General features: G+C 38.4%; 2 protein-coding genes across 8 annotated transcripts in view; one reads left to right on the top strand and one right to left on the bottom strand.

The window, feature by feature from the left end:
• Positions 1 to 22,698, top strand: part of LOC123874353 (dynein heavy chain, cytoplasmic) — a 55,681-nt gene that overhangs the window by 26,111 nt on the left and 6,872 nt on the right. For 4 of the 7 annotated variants that reach the window (XM_045919633.1, XM_045919628.1, XM_045919631.1 and 1 more), the window contains 38 exons: positions 585 to 694; positions 996 to 1,121; positions 1,432 to 1,609; positions 1,839 to 1,948; positions 2,039 to 2,156; positions 2,784 to 2,941; positions 3,319 to 3,445; positions 3,536 to 3,625; positions 3,925 to 4,084; positions 4,381 to 4,568; positions 4,974 to 5,100; positions 5,903 to 6,051; positions 6,474 to 6,667; positions 6,759 to 6,904; positions 7,013 to 7,128; positions 7,398 to 7,589; positions 7,806 to 7,967; positions 8,359 to 8,468; positions 8,679 to 8,832; positions 9,276 to 9,484; positions 10,001 to 10,160; positions 10,438 to 10,539; positions 10,821 to 10,920; positions 12,773 to 12,971; positions 14,469 to 14,586; positions 14,943 to 15,158; positions 15,577 to 15,732; positions 16,057 to 16,230; positions 16,703 to 16,867; positions 17,294 to 17,430; positions 17,900 to 18,060; positions 18,378 to 18,520; positions 18,967 to 19,035; positions 19,549 to 19,722; positions 20,271 to 20,491; positions 20,946 to 21,114; positions 21,685 to 21,859; positions 22,352 to 22,469. In XM_045919633.1, coding sequence (XP_045775589.1) covers positions 585 to 694; positions 996 to 1,121; positions 1,432 to 1,609; positions 1,839 to 1,948; positions 2,039 to 2,156; positions 2,784 to 2,941; positions 3,319 to 3,445; positions 3,536 to 3,625; positions 3,925 to 4,084; positions 4,381 to 4,568; positions 4,974 to 5,100; positions 5,903 to 6,051; positions 6,474 to 6,667; positions 6,759 to 6,904; positions 7,013 to 7,128; positions 7,398 to 7,589; positions 7,806 to 7,967; positions 8,359 to 8,468; positions 8,679 to 8,832; positions 9,276 to 9,484; positions 10,001 to 10,160; positions 10,438 to 10,539; positions 10,821 to 10,920; positions 12,773 to 12,971; positions 14,469 to 14,586; positions 14,943 to 15,158; positions 15,577 to 15,732; positions 16,057 to 16,230; positions 16,703 to 16,867; positions 17,294 to 17,430; positions 17,900 to 18,060; positions 18,378 to 18,520; positions 18,967 to 19,035; positions 19,549 to 19,722; positions 20,271 to 20,491; positions 20,946 to 21,114; positions 21,685 to 21,859; positions 22,352 to 22,469 — 5,681 coding nt within the window. Of the gene's footprint in view, positions 1 to 584; positions 695 to 995; positions 1,122 to 1,431; positions 1,610 to 1,838; positions 1,949 to 2,038; positions 2,157 to 2,783; positions 2,942 to 3,318; positions 3,446 to 3,535; positions 3,626 to 3,924; positions 4,085 to 4,380; positions 4,569 to 4,973; positions 5,101 to 5,902; positions 6,052 to 6,473; positions 6,668 to 6,758; positions 6,905 to 7,012; positions 7,129 to 7,397; positions 7,590 to 7,805; positions 7,968 to 8,358; positions 8,469 to 8,678; positions 8,833 to 9,275; positions 9,485 to 10,000; positions 10,161 to 10,437; positions 10,540 to 10,820; positions 10,921 to 11,888; positions 12,085 to 12,772; positions 12,972 to 14,468; positions 14,587 to 14,942; positions 15,159 to 15,576; positions 15,733 to 16,056; positions 16,231 to 16,702; positions 16,868 to 17,293; positions 17,431 to 17,899; positions 18,061 to 18,377; positions 18,521 to 18,966; positions 19,036 to 19,548; positions 19,723 to 20,270; positions 20,492 to 20,945; positions 21,115 to 21,684; positions 21,860 to 22,351; positions 22,470 to 22,698 lie in introns of all 7 variants that reach the window. The other 3 variants (XM_045919634.1, XM_045919632.1, XM_045919627.1) reach the window with 1 other exon arrangement.
• LOC123874356 (ADAM 17-like protease) overlaps positions 1,259 to 22,698 on the bottom strand; it is a 47,611-nt gene continuing 26,171 nt past the window's right edge. The window contains exons 19-20 of the mRNA XM_045919637.1: positions 13,465 to 13,477; positions 1,259 to 1,274 (exon numbers count right to left, since the gene is read on the bottom strand). The gene's annotated coding sequence lies outside the window, so the exon portion shown is untranslated. The remainder of the gene's footprint in view (positions 1,275 to 13,464; positions 13,478 to 22,698) is intronic.

Here is a 22,698-nt window from a genome sequence, read left to right as displayed (position 1 = left end):
AATTTTGGTATTTTTTGTTTAATCTATTAATTATATCACGCTATAGCATAGTCTTTATCTGATTGTTTTATTTGTAACATTTCGATTAAATAGAGTTGCGATTGCGACAAATTACATGAACTGAAGAAAAAAATTTAGAAACGGAACTTACAAAGTTATTTTTAGAGCGTTCAAAATTTTATCAGACAGTTAAATTCGTTATTTCCAACTGTTTTTATTACAAGCATCTTTCGATTTATCTTTGAATGTGTATTCAAAAACTGGCATGTAATATTTTCGTTGCACACTCGCCTATTCATAGCACGAACATCTTACATTTACAATTTCCTTATATATATTGGATTCTTAACATAAGACAGTTTTAATCGTAATACATACGTGTAAAGCTTTCGCTTAGTATAGACTAGTTTTGCTCATTTCTTGTGTAATCGACAGCATCCAATATTATTCAAAAGTTAGATTTTAAATTTTGTTTATCTTTAGCCCCTCAAAATGTGCTAACTGCTTCAACTGTACTGTCATAATAATCCCTATTTAGCTTGCTTTTTGTTTTGTATTTAATAAAATTATCATTGTATACCTAGGTTCTACAATTGTACCAAATCTGCAAATTGAATCATGGGCTGATGATGGTTGGACCGTCTGGAAGCGGTAAATCTACTGCATGGCGTGTACTACTTAAGGCTTTGGAAAGGTTAGATTAGATTAGATTTAAAGTTTTCTTTGAAACTATGGATCATAGACACGTGGGGCGGCGTGGCAATCAACCGACTAGTCAAAAAACCCGAATCAGCTACAATTGGAATCCTATTTTGGTTGATTTAAATGTGAGTACCTTGACGACTTCCATGGTGCCGTGGCAACCACTCTGATCTTATAAGTGGGAGGTCCTGGATTTGATTTCTATGTTTGGCTAACTTATAGTGAAATTTAAAAAATGTAATGGAATTTGAAAAATTCATTGATTTTGAGAAATACATACATTTTGTCAACAGGTACGAAGGTGTAGAAGGCGTAGCACATGTTATTGATCCTAAAGCAATGTCCAAAGAAACATTATATGGTGTATTGGATCCTAACACTCGTGAATGGACGGATGGGTTGTTTACCCATATACTGAGGTTAGTATTGAATATTGAACTTAAAAAATTTGGTATACAGATAGCTATTATGACGTAGACATCTGCTAAGAAAGAAAGGATTTTTGAAAATTAACTCCCTAAGGGGGTAAAATAGGCGTTTGAAATTTGTATAGATTTCGCGATCATAAGCTAGCATATAAAAATAATTTACAAGGAACAATTAGAATAGAATATATTTTTATTCAAGATACTTTTACGAGTGCTTTTGAATCGTCATTACAATTTACCACTTGATCCAATTGATCAGAATAACAAATAAAAACAAATAAATTATCCATTGCCCCATTAGAAAAATCATCGACAATGTCCGCGGTGAGATCAACAAACGTCAATGGATCATTTTCGACGGTGACGTGGACCCCGAATGGGTGGAAAACTTGAACTCCGTGCTTGATGACAATAAGCTTCTTACTTTGCCCAATGGCGAACGTTTGTCTCTTCCACCGAATGTGCGCGTCATGTTTGAGGTATGTATTTTACTCATTTATGTATTTATTTATCAGTTTTTCGTAAAGTAAATTATCAGGAATCAGGATAAAAGTATGTATGAATAAGGACCTAAGCACTCTCTGATGTGACAAGGTTATATATTTAATTAGAATAGAAAATTATTTTCCTTTAAAAGATTTAAGTGTTTTTGTCAAGTAAATATTACTGGTTCCAAATACTGAAAGAAAATTTTTCATGTATTTTCAGGTGCAAGATTTGAAATATGCCACCTTAGCTACAGTATCTCGCTGTGGCATGGTATGGTTCTCTCAAGATGTACTCTCAACTGAAATGATCTTTGAAAACTATCTACTGCGGTAAGAGATAGAAATAATGTTTCTGTATTACTCCATTAATAATATGCGTACCCAGGTTCCATAGAAATTATACAACTTGCCTTTTTTTAGCTTAAGAAATATTCCTTTAGAGGATGGTGAAGAGGACTCCTTCAGCATTGTGATGGCAGCACCAACAGCTGGTGGAGACCAGAATGCTACTGAAAACATCTTATCACCAGCACTACAGGTATTTTTTTACAACTCAGGGTCAGATAATAAAATCAAATCACAATTTATTTATTTCTTGTGGCAACTGGTGCCTAACGGGACGTGCCATAAAATGCTACGTCTATGACTCGGCCTTCGATTCGGAATGAAGATTCTACTGAGAAGAGCCGCCAAGAAACTCAGCAGTTGCTCTTTTCAAATCAAAAAGTTACAATATACACTACACCATCTTTTGGGCAGTCAAAAACTCAGCCGGGACTTCGTCTGTGTTGGCGTTTGCTGGCGCGCATGCTGTGCCTTTTTGGAGTCTTTTTTTTTTTTTGTTAAAAGTGGCCGGTTTTTGTGTTTTACTGGTGGAACTGACTGGGAAGCGCTCTAAAGGGGCGCCGCGCGTGTGTCGGCAAGCGCCGGCACAGACGAGGTATAGTTTCCCTAACTTGTGAATAACTACAAACTTGACATTGGTTAATCTGTGTAAAGCCCGACGAGAGAGGAAAAAAAACTCAGCCGGTTGCTTCCGCATAACTTTGTCTCTTGTAGGGACTTCCACGCACCATGGCCTTGCGCCGCCTGAATCCAGCGGCTCGCAGCGTCTTGTTTGATGTCGTGCGTGTACCTTTAATAATATCATCATTATAATTTGTAGACGCAGCGTGACGTAGCAGCGTTCCTGCAACCGTTGTTCTATGGCGACGGTTTGGTAGTAAAATGTTTAGAGCGTGCGGCGACCCTCGACCATATTATGGACTTTACAAGACACCGAGCTTTATCCTCACTACATTCTATGCTTAACCGAGGAGTCAGGTAAATTACCTAACGTTATGGGTTTTTTTTTAATTCTGGACGAAAAAAGTTCGCCATATTCACTATGTTAGCGATATTCATTTACATTTCGTTTACAGGCGCGATTTTATTTATACATTTTATTTTATTATAATAAACTAGTGAAAATTTATGTGAATACCTGTTATATTATAAACTTTTTATTGCGCCCTTTGTTACAGCATAATACAATTTTAACCGACTTTGAAAAAAGATATTTTCAATGTAGGGCATCTTTTTAAACAGCAACTTTATTTGAACTTATATGAAAATGAAAAATGTTTATTTAATAGTACATTGACGTATCCTAGATTATCCTGTATACAATATACAATTATTTACATTTGTATCATGCGTAGGAATATCCTGGGCTACAATCGCCAACATCCCGATTTTCCGATCACCAATGAACAACTTGAGGCCTATGTCCCAAAATGGCTGGTCTATTCCTTGCTGTGGTCATTCGCCGGCGACGCCAAACTCAAGGTTTGCCATAAAACTTTTTGTAATTAAATTTATACGTATGGGATGTTTCATGGAAATTTTAAATTAACTTCTTTTTTTGTATATTTACAGGATCGTAACGAATTGGGTGATTTTATAAGATCAGCAAGTACCATGCAGTTGCCCAACTGTGGACCCAATCAACATATCATTGACTTCGAGGTAATTAAAAATATTAAACATGTATCATTTATGAATAATTCGTAGTATAACAGAAGTATATAAAACATAATTTAAAAAAATAATAAAAAAAAATTGTCCAAACTTATTTCGTTGTTTCTTTTAGAACAATGTATCAAACTGAAAAAAGATAAATACTTTCTGTTATTTCAGAATTTACGTTCTTAAGCGATTAAAGAAAACAGGAGGAGGCTTCTTACTTTGACGTGTATTTGTTTTCATTATACTCTTGAAGAATTGGTGATTTTTTTACATAATATACATACTATGGTATTTCACAGGTGTCCATAACCGGCGAATGGGTGCCTTGGTCCGCGAAAGTGCCTCAGATTGAGGTCGAGACTCACAAAGTGGCCGCCCCGGACATAGTCGTTCCGACACTGGACACCGTACGACATGAAGCCCTTCTATACACGTGGCTCGCCGAACACAAGCCACTCGGTATGTAGTTTACACTATACGCCTCATTGAATAGTGCTATCTTTTTTGTAATGTTCCCTGTGCCATAGCATATGTCACGTTCCAGTCATCTATGTCATGATGTTATAATATTCCCCGCCAACTAAGCGTAAAGCTTGTGCTAATTGTAAGCAGTACGTACGGCAATAGTTCATGGGTGGTTTGAACCGCCGCTGACCTTTCCGATTTCAGCCCGTTGCTCTTTCCTTCTCTTTCTTCCCCCTCCCATCTTTCACTCTCTTTTTATCTCTTCTATAATATTCTGCTTTGTTTGGCAGTCCTCTGTGGTCCGCCCGGGTCTGGTAAGACCATGACTCTGTTCTCTGCGCTACGAGCTCTGCCGGACATGGAGGTGGTCGGCCTCAACTTCTCGTCTGCTACAACTCCAGAGCTGCTGCTCAAGACCTTCGACCACTACTGCGAGTATAGAAAAACGCCCAACGGAGTCGTTCTGGCGCCTGTACAGGTAACTATTAAGAACAGCGCACTTGATGAAGCCAATGTATTATGTATTTAGTATTTCTTTTTTGTGTTTATCTTACAGTAAAGCATATTTCATTCATTCACACTCATTACTTTTACCATCGTCAATATATTCAATAAGATTTGGTGACTTAATCGTTTTTTCGGGAACTAAACGCTTCTATTGAACTTTATCTAAGATTGTTAAGGGTGGAATTTTAATAAAAGAGGGTATTATTATTACCATCTTTTAAATTCAAAAGCTAACTCTGTCTAAAAATTAAAAGGCATTTACAGACTTTTGAATCCGAACTTTATAGAATAGAATAGATTTTTTATTCAAGTAGACTTTTACAAGTCTTCTTGACAAGATATCAAAGAATTTGTTTCATCATTCATTTTGTTCTAGCTCGGCAAATGGCTGGTATTGTTTTGCGACGAAATTAACTTACCGGATATGGATCAATACGGCACGCAACGTGTAATCTCGTTCTTACGACAGCTGCTCGAACATAAGGGCTTCTATAGGGCAAGCGGTAAGCAATTTTAGAAATTTCTCGTACTATTTATAAAGGAGCAATAGTTTGTCTGTCTGTTTTCGTGAACATCACTTCAACTTCAAATCTGGCGATAGGAGTAATTGATGTCGCAAGTGTGAGCGAGATAGCCAAATTGTTGCATAACGCCACCAATGCCACATTCTCATTGCTATTACACCAATCGTATTGGCTGTTACATAGCAATATAAAATTGACCATAAAATTGCTTTACTACTCTTAGATTTAATGTCACTTGCACATCATAAAATTACAAGAACTTTTTCGCTTTGCAAACCTAAAATACTACAGCACTACCACTTTTAAAAGTTTCGCCGATGTACCACAAATTTTATTATTGAATGATGCGAAAATATCCCCGACAATCATAGGGCGCGTCTATCAGCAATTATTATTTGTTGCTTACGTGCCATGGTTGGTGCGCACGAACTATGAGCAAGACAGCGCAAGTCTTTGTTCTTGTGTTTAAAAACTTAACGTCAAGTAATAAGGTATGTATTTCATTGGTGTACATTCGGTTTTAGTTGGCGTTAGGCTGCGCTTTTCTGCGCAAACGAATTTTGCTAAACGAACTATAAAAGTGGTACTGTGCCGTATTGACGTCGCAATATAAATCTCTCTCCCTCTCTCTCTAGTCGTATTCCTCATTAGTGAGGGTCGTGACCCCTTTCCTATAATGGTAGGAGTTCTCTTGGGATAATAATGCGGTGGGTTCCGCATTGCAATTGCGATATGCAATATGCAAAGGTATCCATGGTAAAACGTTTGTCTTTGGACGTAGATCATTCATGGGTGCACCTGGAGCGCATCCAATTCGTGGGCGCCTGCAACCCGCCCACCGACCCCGGCCGGAAGCCTCTGTCACACAGGCTGTTGCGTCACGTTCCAGTCATCTATGTCGACTATCCGGGAGAAACTTCGCTGGAACAGGTGAGGATTATCAGTTATTTAGTCTATTTACATTGTAACCTTATTTTAACTATTGTGCAACAAAGTTGTTAGAATTGTTATTTATTTTGGTAGGTAATTAAACATTATAATAAAAAAATTATAAAGTATCCATATCAATAAGACCATAGAAATGCTTCATGGTGATGGATAAAGTATGTAAAAAATGTTAATGTCTTTTTTAGTCATTAGTAAAATATCTGTCTAGAAAATCGCTATTTGAATGACTGATACTCCACTTTCCCCTTCAATAAAGCGTAAAGCTTGTGCTAGGAGTAGGTACGACAATAGTGCAACGGGTGGGGTTTGAACCGCCGATCTTCCAGTCCGCTCCTTAACCGTTGAGCTATTGAGGAGGATTTTATCCCATAAGTCCGAATGCCTATATGATACGCGTCCTACAGATCTACGGTACATTCACCCGCGCAATGCTGCGCATGCAACCCGCTCTGCGCGGCTACGCGGAGCCTCTGACGCAGGCTATGGTCAAACTGTACCTGGCGTCGCAAGAACGCTTCACACAAGACATGCAGCCGCACTACGTGTACTCGCCCCGTGAGATGACGAGATGGGTGCGCGGTATATGCGAGGCTATCAGGTAATTTATGAAACACTATTCTATGATAGCCGCAACTTTGTCTGACATTGAAATATCGTGCAGTTTGATCCAATAAATTTTATCTTTCCAGACCCCTAGATAACCTGACTATAGAAGGTTTGGTGAGACTCTGGGCCCACGAAGCGTTGCGTCTGTTTCAAGATCGTTTGGTTGAGGATGCCGAGAGACAATGGACTGATGAAAACATCGATAATGTTGCTATGAGATTCTTCCCAGGTATGATTTCAAAATTAACCTTCACAATAAATATACTTGTTACATTAGCAATAAACCAAACTTAAAAGGTGCAGCCAATTTTTATCTTGTGTTTATAATTTTCTTTAGGTATCAACAGAGAGCAAGCTTTAGCTCGGCCAATTCTCTACAGCAACTGGTTAAGTAAGGACTATGTACCAGTCCAAAGAGATCAGTTACGTGAATATGTGAAAGCTAGATTGAAGGTATTTTTTTTTAATATTTAACAATTTTTTTTAAAGAATATTAGCCATGTTAAATGGATAATATTTCTCTTTCCCCTCCAACTAAGCGTCAAGCTTATGCTAGGAGTAGGTACGAAAATAGTGCAACGGGCGCGGTTTGAACAGCCGACCTTTTGATTTTAGTTCATTTCTTTAACTCTTGAGCTATTGAGGTTTTAGTTACTGTAATCTTGAAATTAAAAAGTTGGAAAAAAATTATGTTTCTCACTTTATTTTCCTGTGATTTTTAGGTGTTCTATGAAGAAGAATTGGACGTCCCATTGGTTCTATTCGATGAAGTGCTGGAACACGTGCTAAGAATCGACCGGATCTTCCGCCAACCGCAGGGACATCTGTTACTCATCGGTGTGTCGGGAGCCGGCAAGACTACGCTCAGTCGTTTTGTGGCTTGGATGAACGGACTTAGCATCTTCCAGATCAAGGCAAGTTGAACTATTATAGGCAGATATACCAAATGTTTATTATATTTCTTGATTCCCTATCTTCTGTGCAATAAAGTATTTCTATCTACTTACGTATTAATTTTTTACGGTAATTTTAGGAGGATCCATTTTGCAATTATTTTTTTCTGTCAGTATTCGATGGGAATTATTATCACTGTTATCTCCAGAGATCGTCAATATGCCTTATCATTACAGGTCCACAATAAATACACGGGTGCGGACTTCGACGAAGACTTGCGCTCGGTACTACGGCGCGCCGGGTGTCGCGATGAGAAGGTGGCCTTCATCCTGGACGAATCCAATGTGCTAGATAGCGGCTTCTTGGAGAGAATGAATACGCTGCTTGCTAACGGAGAGGTACGTACTTCTTCTGTCCTAGGTTTTTGTTCCTCACTTAAATCCCATGATAATTAGTGTACCTTGCAGGTACAGAATTATCACTCCACTAACACGTTTAATCAAATAGCGAGATCTCCTCCACCCTCTATTTTCCTCTCTTCCTCTCTCCCCTCTTCTTCTCTCCCCGCTTACTCTCTCTCCCCTATCTCCCCTCTTCCCTTCACTCTCTCTTCCCCACTCCCTCTGTTCCTCTCCCACTCTCCATTTCCTTCTTTCTCCCTCGCTCTCCCTCTCTACACTACAGTTTATTCGCGAATTCGCGCTCAGAAATCGAAGCATTGTGCACTTAAGATTATTTGTATTACTGTAAAAATATAAGAAACAAAACTGTATGTACAGTGATTTTCAGGTGCCTGGACTGTTTGAAGGTGATGAGTTTGCAGCTCTGATGACGCAATGCAAAGAAGGCGCTCAAAGAGAAGGCCTTATGTTGGATTCTAACGACGAACTGTATAAGTGGTACGTTGATGGAGCATAAGTTTAAATTAGGCCCACTTTGATATTTAGGTTTTCAAAAATCCTGTAGGTACTCTGATTTTCTGGTATAAAAAGTAGCCTATGTCCATCCCCGGGATGGATGCTATCTTTGTGATGTGAAAGGTAACAGACAAACAAACACATTTTCGCATTTATAATATGCATATATTTACTGATAATTATTCTGTTCAGGTTCACTGGTCAAGTAATGCGCAATCTCCACGTAGTGTTCACTATGAACCCATCTTCGGAAGGCCTAAAGGACCGCGCCGCCACGTCACCGGCTCTGTTCAACCGTTGCGTACTTAACTGGTTTGGAGATTGGAGCGATGGAGCACTGTTCCAGGTTCGTTATTATAATAAAAACTTTTTTAATATTGTCAATGTTTCCTTCTATATTTTACTTATGAAAATATCTCAAAAAGAATGTAATAGTGAGAATGTTTTTTGACTCCCTAAAATAAACCCAAGTGTAAATGAGACCTTGGGAGACAACGAAGTGACATAATACATACATTGATTTGATAATGATCGTTAGCGCTTGAAGAATTATAATTATCTGAACATTTCATATTCTTGGCTAATTTTGTTGTGAATAACCTCTAAATTCTAATTATTATTAATTCTAATTATCTAATTATAACTCAAAATGTATTGCATAATATTCTCTGCTGAAAAGGATAGTGCTAGATTTAGGCATGTCAATTTAGTTCAAAGATTTTGTACAATAGAATTTGTTACAATGGCGGTAAAAGTTTTGGAATTAAAAATCTCGGATAAAATCGTCAGGTTGGAAAAGAGTTCACAACGCGAATGGACCTCGATTGGTCGGAATATGTTCCACCGGAAGAGTTCCCGGCAGCTTGCGGTGAGATAGGCGCAAGACCATCGCATCGAGCTGCGGTTGTCAACGCGTGCGTATACGTGCACCAGACGCTGCACCGCGCTAATGCCAGGCTGGCCAAGCGCGCCAACCGCACCATGGCCATAACACCAAGGTATGCCATTCTTTCTTTTGTTCTATAATTCCCAGCTCAAATTACAGGATTGTGCTAGTGATACAGTAATCGGTATATTTTTTCTTCGAAGCGAAGCGTACGGACCAAAATTAACCGTCGGGATTAATTATTATCATCAGAGGAGATGCCAACATTATACAGGGTGAGATACAGGTATAGATGCGCGGCTGTCGCATTGCGCCACGGTTGTGAACACGAAATATCCATAATATTTCTATAACGTGTAGTACAAACTTTGGTTGGATTACCTACCTCCAATTGAACTCCCAGTAATACATTGACATTTATACAGTACGTGTATGTACAGTTCGTGTATGTGAACCAGACACAGCACCCTGCCAATATACTTCCAATAGGGTCAACTAATCCATTACGTCAATGGACCACATGGTTTTTAAGGTATGTCAACTTATATCCCTGCCAAGTTAGCTTACTTCCATCTTAGTCAAGGTTTAACTTGTATCAGAATAAAAAAATAAACCGATTAAATTACAGACACTACCTGGACTTTATCCAGCAAATGGTGAAACTGTACTCGGAGAAACGCGCGGACCTCGAAGAGCAACAACTGCACTTGAACGTCGGGCTGGGCAAGATTGCGGAAACCGTCGAGCAAGTTGAAGAGATGCAGAAGAGCCTTGCTGTTAAATCACAGGTTCGTAATTTTTAAACATAAGAACATCCAATTTTATGATTTAATTAAACCTTTTGCCCTCTGCATTAAACACTGTATCTCGCTGAAACACTTCTTGAAATTTCATATGTTTCCCTTTGCGCTCAGATAATATCTTCCCGAGATATAAATACGCGTAGTAACTAAATAATGCCGTAAAATATTGAGTAACAAACACAGTTCACACACACTTTCGTATTTATCATGATAGTATAGATTTTGCAAATATGGAAGATGTAATTGTTTATCAATGTTCCAGGAATTGCAAGCAAAGAACGAAGCCGCTAACGCCAAACTACGCCAAATGGTGAAAGATCAACAGGAAGCTGAAAAGAAAAAAGTCGAGAGTCAGGAAATTCAGGTTTGAAATGCACTTCTTTTAGAAAATAAAAACTTCTTCTTGAAAAAAAAATTATAACGTAAAATCTGTCTCGTTCTATCTGATTAAAGTCTAAGCAAAGTTAAAGTACAATCTTAGAGCTGCATTGAGGTGTTAGCTATGTGTATCTAATACCAAAAAAAAACTCAAAATTTTTAGGGAAAATGATAACAAACAAGCAAATAAACTTTTCTACCAACCGCATACAAGCTAACTCCAAAGGTAGACTATGGAATAAAATGTTCTTATGTTGAAACATACAGGTTGCTCTAGAGCAGCAAACAAAGGAAATAGAAGCGAAACGCAAGGACGTAATGGCCGACTTGGCACAAGTCGAGCCCGCTGTCATCGAGGCGCAAAACGGTTTGATTCATTTCCTTATTTACTGTTTGTTAATTTCCTACTGTTAATTAAATTGAAAAGTTTTATTAGAACTACTCATCCGCAAAAATAACGGAAAAAAAATTAGCGACAATTCGCCATGAATCACCTTTTCCCGTGACTCTAGCCCTCTCTGTCGCTCAATAACACCATTCACTAGAGCGAGAAAAATATCTTGCATATTTGAGCATAGGCGGGCTAAATTATATTAAAACTAATCCCTCGCATACTGAAACTCTTCTTATTATTTAAGGAATCGTAAGTTTTATTTCATGTGCTCATATCACCTTTGCGCACGCGCCAAAAACCGTCACTTTAAATCGACGGCATACATCAAATTTCATCTTACGGTTTGGTAAATAGATCAAGATAAACGTAGTATACTAGTGACAGACAATATTCTGACTTAAATACGTTATTTTTGTGGATGACTTTTTGTGTAATAATACTGTTGTAATTGTAACGTGTACCCCTCACGTAGAAAGAGAAGTGTATTAATCATTTTATATTTATAGACTCCCAATAACTGTCACATTAAGCTTAGCGTAGCGTCACATGCCAATTTTACAAGCGGAAAATTGAAATTTTAGTTATAAGTATCGAACACATTTGGGCTGCATTGCAACCTGTGAAATTTCTTTGAGAAAAAAATACTCAACATCGGTGTTATACATTTCATAAGGTCTTATGTAACAGTTAATTGTGAACAAGATAGGTTTGCGCTTGACGAAGACGTGGGTACATTATCTGCTATGATATATTTTTCATAGATCAATGTGAAAGTTTTAAATTGTATTGATTGTTTTCGTTGAATTAATTCGATTGATCAGTGTTCAAAATTGAAAGAACTAAATCCCCTAATGAAATGATGAAACCGATGGCAAATCGTTGCGTTGCGGCCCACCGTAATTTGCGCTTAGCTTTGAGCTGAAGATGATCCCAAAATACAGCGGTCCGATCCATCAAGAAGCAGCAATTGGTCGAAGTGCGGTCCATGGCCAACCCTCCCTCCGTCGTCAAGATGGCGCTCGAGTCCATCTGCACTTTGCTCGGCGAGAAGGGTGACACGTGGAAGGGCATCCGCTCTGTCGTTATGAAGGACAACTTCATATCCACTATAGTTAACTTCGAGACTGAGAATATCACGTTAGTGCCGTTCTGTTTATGTCGGGGAAGATCGCACGTCCAAAACACCGTTAGTCATATGTCGTAATGGGTGTTTTGTTTAGTTATTCAAGTACTTTTGATTGTCAAGCCAGATGTACTTGTACAAAAGGCGTGCTATCTTCCCAACCGAATATTTAGAAAACCATGTAAACTTCACCAATGAGACAAAAACATAAACCATTACCCATTATTGTTACTGTAGATAGCAAGCGTAGGTCTAATCGTATTTCTCAGTCCGATATTTATTGGCAAAAACATTTTAGTGTATTTAGTGCATCGAAAATTGTGACATGAATATTTTTTTGTAACCACATACTTTATTAAGCATCCTCCTGTACTTGGATATAAGTTTCGTATTGTTTATTAATGTGAATGAATCTTCCGAATTTATTAGATGGTTAATATGATTATTGTAAATATGCTAAGCTTGCTCGCAATAATATGTGACCGTTGTTATTAATGTGACTCATAACGCAACGACACTGTACGTGAACGAATCGGCATCCGTGGACGGCACTAATAACCGTAATGTGACTAACCCGCTGCGCGTCGCGCGGCCGCCGGACGATAACGCCAGCCGCATGTGGCACCTCAGCTAAAAGGCCTTTTTTGTTTCTCTCTTTCGTACTCTGTCGCTCTCGCTTGGCGGGTGGCTGGCGGCTCACAGCGGTCAAATCCATTAAGAAGCAGCACCTGGTGGAGGTGCGCTCCATGGGCAACCCGCCCGCCATCGTCAAGGTGGCGCTCGAGTCCATCTGCCTGCTGCTTGGCGAGAACGCGACCGACTGGAAGGCCATCCGCGCCGTCATCATGCGCGAGAACTTCATCAACAGCATCGTGTCCAACTTCAGCACCGAGGACATCACGTGAGCACCCGCGCCTCGAGCCTCCCACCGACACCCCGATACCCCTTCCTATACCCACACCGTGGTGATGGTGCAGTGTCTAAGATATCACTCATCTTAAATCATATCTCATTAAAAAAAAATACTATTACAAGTCGTTGATTTCGTATCTCTGCGAAATGTATGATTTATGGACATAATTTTCTTTTAAATATCTCAAGGTGCTTACAGATTAGCTCAATTTTTCAATCGCCGCTATTGATCGATTTTGTCGATCAATTAATCAACCAGTGTTGTCTACCTTTGCTTGATATTAACCTAGATGTTTATCGATCATCAACATGTGATAGTAAAGACCGATAAATCAATCGACCAAATCTGCAAGAAGTTTTATTGATGAAGAACAGATTTTATTGATCGTCAAGACACAGCATGTAGAACGACAATAACAATCGTCAAAAAACGAACAAATTTGTAGGCACCTTAGTAAATTTATCTAGTTAATTGTGATTGCGTAACTTATAAATTATGAATAATATGATGAGTGGTATCTATATATTTACTTTTCGAAATAACATGTGGTTTATATTTTAAGGCATTAAATATTAGACGCTTCAGGCTTGCTTTTGCATGGTGAATGTCTGCATTTGTATATGTACTGCACAACGAATTTTCAAACCTGTAGAAGATTTATAAAAGCGTACTTATCAACCAATCCTATACACAACAACTTTTCTGAAATAATTAATGGACCAAGTAGAAACTAAACTCACAGCACTAGATAGAAAATTATATTCTAGCCTTGTTATGTCTAAATAATATATGATTATAATATTTTAAGACGATTCGTTATGCATCTCGTTTTGGCATGATTTTGTTTGTTGTGGGTGGATGCGGTTATGGAGATCGTTGTAGGGGACCCATCAGTTTCATTATACATACTTTCTACACACGAAATCTCGTACATCATACACCAATATTTGCCTTTGTTGAAATTATGTCCTAAATGAGTGAGGAGAGCTCCTGGATATGAATAGTTTACGAATTGGCAAATATTTGAGAGAAATTAGACACCCATTCTCATATTTCAGATTGTGCAGGTACAGAATAAAACACATCTTCGAGTTGCATGAATGTATTTGCCAATAAATAATGTCCGTCCGTAAGTGGTCTCCAAATGAGCTATTGAAAATCACTAACGGCAGTGAAGTGACTTGCTTTTCTTTTTGTTTTACGTCATTTTTATTTTCGTTTGTTTGCTATCTATAATATTTTTCAACAGTACTAAGAGGCATAGTTTTTCTTTTTTGTTTGCTGTGTGGGTAAGTGATGTCCATTTCATATCATCCAGGCTGAAGGATATAAAGAGGTTGATGGAAAACGAATGTGCATGAATCAAAAAGGTCAAAATTTTATTCATTCTGACATGGTTTGGTACATTGGTTTCACATAAAGCACTTGAATGTATCATTGGTGAGGGCAAACGTTACAAATATTAACCACTGTTTTATGTGTCAGTGACGACGTCCGCGAAAAGATGAAGACCCGTTACCTTAGTAACCCGGATTACAACTTCGAGAAAGTGAACAGGGCTAGTATGGCCTGTGGTCCTATGGTCAAATGGGCTATTGCTCAGGTAACTTTAACTATAATTTTATCTGTAGAGAGCCCAATTTTTAACCCCCGACCCAAAAAGAGGGGTTTTATAAGTTTGACGTGTGTATCTGTGTATCTGTCTGTGGCATCGTAGCTCCTAAACGAATGAACCAATTTTAATTTCGTTTTTTTTTTTTTGTTTGAAAGGTGACTTGATCGAGAGTGTTCTTAGCTAAAATCCAAGAAAATCAGTTCAGCCGTTTGAAAGTTATCAGCTCTTTTCTAGTTACTGTGACCTTCACCTGTCGGGGGTGTTATAAATTTTTTAATATTTTTTTTTAAATTTACACATTTATCATGATTACACGACATTAACACATTGGATAATATTTTCAGATTGAATACGCAGATATGTTAAAACGCGTGGAGCCGCTGCGTAATGAACTCCAGGCTTTGGAAGACCAGGCGCAAAGCAACGTTAAAGCTGGAAATGAAGTGCGCGATCTGATAGCGCAATTGGAAAAGTCTATTGCTTCATACAAAGAGGAATATGCGCAGCTTATTAGTCAGGCTCAAGCTATCAAGACCGACCTGGAGAATGTGCAAGCTAAGGTACTTAAAAACATGTTGAGACCTGGTGTTCACCAAACCGGAGATGTGTTTAGCAGATCAATCAGATGATCGATTATTGGAAGAGGTGATCTTTTTTTATTTCATCTATTAATATAATCTGATTGGTCTGCTAGAAACATACGGCAATCTGCGTTCTGGCGTTACTCATGAGGTTCCATACAGACTCATGAGGTTACATACGGATTCTTGAGATTCCATACAGACTCATGAGGTTCCGTACAGACTCATGAGATTCCATACGGACTCATAAGGTTCCATACGGACTCATGAGGTTCCATACGGATTCATGAGGTTCCATACGGACTCATGAGGTTCCATACGGATTCATGAGGTTCCATACGGACTCATGAGGTTCCATACGGCACTGAAAATATTTAACCCTCGTAAATATTTTTAGGTGGATAGATCTATAGCGCTGCTGAAGAGTTTGGTGATTGAACGTGAACGTTGGGAAGCCAGTTCAGAGGCATTCCGCTCGCAAATGAGTACCATAGTCGGAGACGTCCTACTTTCTGCCGCTTTCATAGCTTATGGTGGATACTTTGATCAGCATGTAAGTATTTATATTAAATTTATTATTATTAATTTAAAATAATATCGTTTACACAAATATCGGCTTACACAATGATTTTATTAATAACTTCATGCTTACATTTATCAACCGGCAATTGCTACTAGACAAAGTGTAAATCAGATATATCGTGAAAAATTTATGAGACTGGTATGCAAACTAAACCAAATTGACAAGTTCAAATGTATTTCCATCCATCCTTTTCATTATATTCTTTTCAGAAAAAGTTAGCAATATTAATAGATTTGTCAATCAAGTTGAGGTCTTAAAACTTTTTTTCTCTCTATTTGGTTATTATTTTCACAGTATCGTCAAAACCTGTTCTCGACTTGGACAACCCATTTGGCGGCAGCCAATATCAAGTTCCGCGCTGACATAGCTCGCACTGAATACCTCAGTAACCCTGACGAGCGCCTCCGTTGGCAAGCCAATGCCCTACCAACCGACGAATTGTGCGTGGAGAACGCTATCATGCTTAAGGTATGCTGTGTACAGTTAATTAATGCTTCTTTCTTTATATTATTGCCTATCTGTAATTCCATTCTCATTCAGTGACTATTCGTTTTCACGTCGTTGAATAAAGGTGGATCAAGACCAAACGAGAAAATGCTCGTTCAGCCTCCACTATGTGTAATTAATTCTCTTTGGATGAATAGAGAATTTGACAAAATAAGGGTAGAGCAAGCATTCCCTCGTTTAGTCTAAATCGACCTTCGAATCGAAAGATCGTCGATTCCTTACTTGAGCCAGCAATGACTGACTTGTAAATTATAAAATCACTTTTAAGCCACTTGTTTAAAATTTAAACTTGAAAATCTTTAAGAACCTTGAAGATTTTTTTTTTTTGAAAGTTGGAGAAAATTAAATTCGCTTGATAAATTCTCCAGTAAAAATGCAATTGTCCCCGTTTATAAATAAGAAGTTTTCTAGCGTACATTTGTTTCCTCTACAGAGATTCAACCGCTACCCGCTTATCATTGACCCGTCAGGCCAAGCCACCGAATTCATAATGCGTGAGTTTAAGGAGAGAAAGATTACCAAGACTTCCTTCCTTGACGACTCGTTCCGAAAGAATTTGGAATCAGCTCTACGTTTTGGTAATCCTTTACTGGTGCAGGTTAGTAGTATTCCCATGTCCAAGTGATTTGAAAAATGATATTTATAGAGTTTGGAATATCGGCCCAAGGTTGCCTGTCTGTTGGTATTCTACAGGATATATTTTGGAGAGTGCCCTAAGGAACTATTCGATCTAGTTCATTCCTCGCCATTCTGCTATTGGACAACGAGACATCGTAAAAATCAACAGTCTGCACCCCTTTGTCAAATTTCCGTGGACTCTTACGAAGCGATTCACTTCCTCGTTTTTAAAACACACTGCTAAAATATGGATATGGAACGCTATTCCAGCTTTCAATAGAAGGCACTAATATTAATAATATTGTATACAGGCACTTAGGCATGCGTGCTCCACCTTAGGTTACATCATGGTCAAAAGAAAGCCTATAATGCTAAAAAAAACTCGTAACTATTGTTGTTTTTACAGGACGTTGAGAACTACGACCCAATCTTGAACCCCGTACTGAATAGAGAGTTACGTCGTACTGGCGGACGTGTTCTCATCACACTTGGTGACCAGGACATCGATCTCAGCCCCTCATTCGTGATCTTCTTGAGCACTAGGTTTGTCAACTAGAACTGTTAGAAATATAAAAGTATTTGCCTATAATCGACGGCTTAGAGTGAAAACCTCGTAAGTGTAAAAGAAGTAACTTTTCAGGAGGAAGAAAAAACTGCGTGCTGTAACTAACATAAGCGAGTATTTACGAGTTTCTCATAATGTCATAGATGGCGTTACGAGTATCGCATGAACAAATTAGTCAGATCAGGATGTGCGTTGCGAGGTTTTCTTCCTAGAAACGCAATAAAATAAATTTGAGCAAAAATGCATTCCCGAGGTTTTCACTCTAAGACGACATAATAAAAGTTATACCTACATTTTAGGGCTGATTTTGCAATCGATAGAAGCTGTCAAAAGTCAAACTTATGCAAAAGCAAAGATTTATTTGGCCATCTTCAACTTAATATATCAACATCAAAAAAGTTTTTATTTATCGGTGATTCGTGCTATTTATAGTCATCATGATTTCAGGGACCCAACTGTTGAATTCCCTCCGGATATGTGTTCTCGAGTAACTTTCGTTAATTTCACTGTAACACGCTCTTCACTCCAATCGCAGTGCTTACATCGAGTTTTGAAGGCTGAAAGGCCTGATATTGACACTAAACGCTCCGACCTACTTAAACTACAAGGTATAATATATTCTGATTAAACCTGAAAAAAATGTATTTTGTCTGTGAAATATTTAGTATAGAGAGGGTAAATGTAGTAATTGGACAAATCCAGATAAAACTACTTAAGTCATGGATAAGACGCGGATTTTACACGAGCTACTCGTAGTAAATAGTATACCAAAAGCAAATATTGTCCATTAAGGCAGGGCATTTAGCGCCGTCGCTACTTGGGTGATAACTCACACTGCAATAATGGCTTACTTAAGTCACACTCATCTTAATGTACTGATGTATTGAAGACTTTGATTTGTAATGTAAATGTCATAACATTTTAGGTGAGTTCCATCTCCGTCTTCGCCAGCTAGAGAAATCCCTGCTTCAAGCACTTAATGACGCAAAGGGCAAAATACTTGATGATGATTCAGTCATTGCGACACTCGAAACCCTTAAGAAAGAGGCAGATGATATTGGTTTGAAGGTATATAAAGTCCTCATCACATTAGGGTTCGGGCGCACGGGTGACTTTTGCAAGTGTACAGTTACCTCACTTGAATCCAAACCACGATTTTTCCTTCCAACGAACCTCCCTGATGTTAATTTTTGTTTATTTATTCTTGTAAATAACATTACAAAGTTGATGAAGTAGATAAAGTTTATCTCTAATAGAAATTTGTTCCAGCTTACCTCAGGAACTTTGATTAAAGTCTACTCTATGCGTACAGTACCCGGTAAGAAAGATTATACATTGAACTTTAGTAAGGTTTCGGATTCGGATAGATTTTTTTAGATTGCGATGTTGACTTATGTAGACGTGGGGAATGAAACTGTTACAGGTACAAAAGTTGCTCGTGCGTTTATGCTCTAAGAACATGTTAACCTATAATTTGTTATTCAAATAATATTAAGTTTTTTTTATTTTAACAGGTCGAAGAGACAGACAAAGTCATTGGTGAAATCGAAACCGTCAGTCAACAATACCTGCCCTTATCCCAAGTAAGTTTAATTGTTTAATGTAAATGAGGGGTTACACTATCAATAACGTATCGTCATTGTGGTGTCGTAGGGTTTCAAGAACATCCGAGTGAGTTTTTCAATAATACGATACCACAACCATCTTGTAGTTCCTGGATAATTTTAGATATCGAGATCGCGGTATCGCGTATCTCGTGAAATATTTTTTATATTTATTTATATTTAAATACAACAGAAACAGATCACAGAAACATGGGCAGTGTCCCAACCTCCTATTAACAGTATGTCCCAAAAGTGATGCCTCAATAGCTTAATTATGAAAGTGAACTAAAATTCTAATGGTCTTATTATAAAAAGACTAGGTGCGGTTCATATAGATTTTAAACCCATTCCCAAACAACGAAAGAGTCGTCAGTCGTAACGTCAGTTATAACCGTGCCTGAATTTTTTGTAATACGATGATGAAGGTTGTAATATAATTTATTAAGATTTTTATCAATAATGCAATTATAATGAAAATGATTTTGTTTCCAGGCATGCAGTAGCATCTATTTCACAATGGAAGCTCTTCACCAAGTGCACTTCCTGTACCAGTACTCTCTCAAGATGTTCCTCGACATCTTCAGCACGGTCCTCGTGTGCCCCGGCCTGAACGGCGTCACCGACTACACCGCTAGGCTGATGACCATCACTGAAGAGCTGTTCACCGTAAGCTGATTTCCACTCTAGTGTTACAAGTTACTGCTTTATTTAAGTAAAAATTTATTGATTAGATTGATATTAGATTAAGCCAGTAAAACCATATACTGGATATTTTGTTTTATTAAGTATAGGTTTCTAAAATTAGATCATGTTAGGGGAGCGGCTGCACATAACTTTTCACTCGTACGGGGTTCGTACAGTACGATGAGCGACCAGCAATATTTGACAAATAAATTAGTAGCTTTTCATCAAATCCTCAAATTTCATTATTTTTTGTAAATAAATCTTAAGAATGTATGAAATTAATACTTTCTTGGGTTGCCTAGTGTGGTTTGATTTGAATCAATTAATGAAATATCCTTTATTGTACATCAATAAAAAACTACAAAGCAATTAGAAAAGTTAAAGACTATCACTGAAAAGCGATCATATTACTAAGCCAGCCATTTGGTAGAGCTGGCTCGACGACAAGGAAGAAGGTTATTTGTCGAAAAGATAGCGATTTCTCTTTTAACTGAGATCGTCTACGAAAGGTACGTTGTTTTTCTTTTCAGGCGGTATACGAGCGCGTAGCACGCGGTATGCTCCACACGGATAGGCTAACGTTCGCATTGCTGCTGTGCCGTATCCAGCTAAAGGGCACCGGTGCCGAAGACACTCTGGACCAGCAGTTTGGAGTATTCCTACGTGGACGCGAGGGTCATGTGGCGTCCACGCCGACACTCGAGTCTCTGACGAACCAACAGCATGAAGCCGCTGCTAGATTGAGCTCCCGGTATGTTATTTTGAATATTTCTATCTATTAACTGGATCAGTTTGTCTGTTTATTTATTACGATATCAACACACTCCGTATATTAAAATACTGGATCGAATGAAATTCTTCCAAATTTTTAAAAGAAAAAAATATGGAAGACCGCAAACATTACAGTTATCGTACTGGCTGACCACAGAAAGTTGATCAACCAATACTTAGGCCAGTTTTGTATGTATATTGTATTGTGTAAACGGCTTATAGGTTATTCTTGTCAGTGCCTTCTCTTTAATCTCATTTTATTTATATTATTTTATTTTTAACATATTCTTACAATGCTAACAGCAAGCAAATGCCAAACCGCATTGCAAGTCATGACTATATAATTAATTATTAACAAATATTTTCTATTACTACATACTATTCATACTATAGATTCAAGTGTGCTGGAATATTCTACTTTAATAAATTGTCAGGCTGACTTCGTTCCGTCGCTTGCTGGATAAAGCGGCGTCGCTGCCCGAGTTGTCAGCGTGGCTGGCGCAGGCGGCGCCCGAACAGTGCGTGCCAACGCTCTGGGACGGCGAACCATCCGCACCGCCTAAACCGCACACGCTCGCTATGCACCGTCTGCTACTTATACAGGTATGTATACTAGTACTAGATCCTTTTCAACAAGTAGTTTTCAATAGTCTAATCTAATGAACCTACCACTGCCTTGGAATGCCTTTCTTCGTGAGAAGAATCAGCAATACACACAACGGGTGCTCGAAAACTAACTTCGTTTCGCTATATTGGTGTGTCGCTCTAACCCTTACTGGTGTGTTGTGGCAGTGCCTCTGAGGGCATAGTCAAAATCAATTATTTCATGTAGGCCTCCTTTAAAGGCCCTTCTGACAAGTCTATCAGTTGGGAAAGATTTTTCAAGATGAATATTTAGCATAGAAATTCACTCATCCAGTCATTTTAGATTCTAAAATTTGAATGAGATTTTGTACTATGCTGGTTATAGTATAAGTAGCCAGAAGATAAGACACGTCAGAAATAAATTAGAAAAGTAGTTCAATGTGTGGAACCATTTACTTAATATCTATTTTAAATATTATGTTCAAAGTAAGACGGATGTGAATAGGTAAAGCTTTGTTCAAAATAAGCATTTTGGCCATCAAATCAGGTTAAAAGACTGCATCACAAGTATTTAAATGTTTTGTACAGGCCTTCAGGCCCGATCGCGTGATAGCAGCGGCGACTCAGCTCGTCGCCTCAGTGCTGGGGCCCGGCTTCATGGCCAAGGCGGAGACGGAGCTGGATCTGTCCAGTATCACGGAGACTCAACTGAACGCCACCACGCCGGCGCTGCTGTGCTCCGTGCCCGGATATGACGCTAGCGGTAACAATATTATTATTTTGTTCCATTGTATCACTCTCTCTATAGTCGTTATTCCTCATAATAATTACTGAGGGTCGTGACCCTTTTCCAGTAATCCTATAATGGTAGGAGTTCTCTTGGGATAATAATGCGGTGGCTTCCCAGGTTCTTCCGCATCACTACCCATTTTTGTATAAATGCGAATGTATGTTTGGTTGTTGATTTTTTGGTTGGCTTGTCCTTCAATCACTTTGCAAGGGAGCAAAGGATCGACGTGATTTTTTGCATGGGTATATTTAAAGATCTGTAAAGTGACATAGGCATAATCATGGAAAATTAAATAAAGAAACTGGTCCCGCGTTGCCGCACACCATGTTTGAATTCAAGAAATATAATATTTTCTGTATGATATTATACTTCTTTGCTTTACTACGCAGTGCTGCTCCAACATGCTGTGTGGTCTTTACTGTTTTAAATGTGAATAGAAGAAAAATAAACGATTGTCTTCTAAAGGTCGCGTGGATGACATGGCAACCGAGCTGAACAAGCCACTTTCGAGTATCGCTATCGGATCTGCAGAAGGATTTAACCAGGCGGAACGCGCCATCAATACAGCTTGTAAAACTGGAAGGTACGTACAAGTAATACTCAAATCCAATTAAGTTGCTGTACAACCATTATTTTATCTATCACCCAACTGACTGTAGGTACCATTTTACAAAATTATTTAAAATTTTTACCGAATATTTAAGACGTGATGAATACACATTTTTCGTCTTCCAAAGAAAAATATGGTTGCCGTATTATACACTGCTTGCGCAAAAGGGGTAACGCGTAATTTAAATGGAGGCGTTGCATCA

Source organism: Maniola jurtina, chromosome 18, assembly GCF_905333055.1.
Source record: "Maniola jurtina chromosome 18, ilManJurt1.1, whole genome shotgun sequence".
NCBI classification, from domain to species: domain Eukaryota; kingdom Metazoa; phylum Arthropoda; class Insecta; order Lepidoptera; family Nymphalidae; genus Maniola; species Maniola jurtina.
The sequence above is the reverse complement of the archived record's forward strand: the minus strand, read 5'-3'. Positions and strand labels throughout refer to the sequence as shown.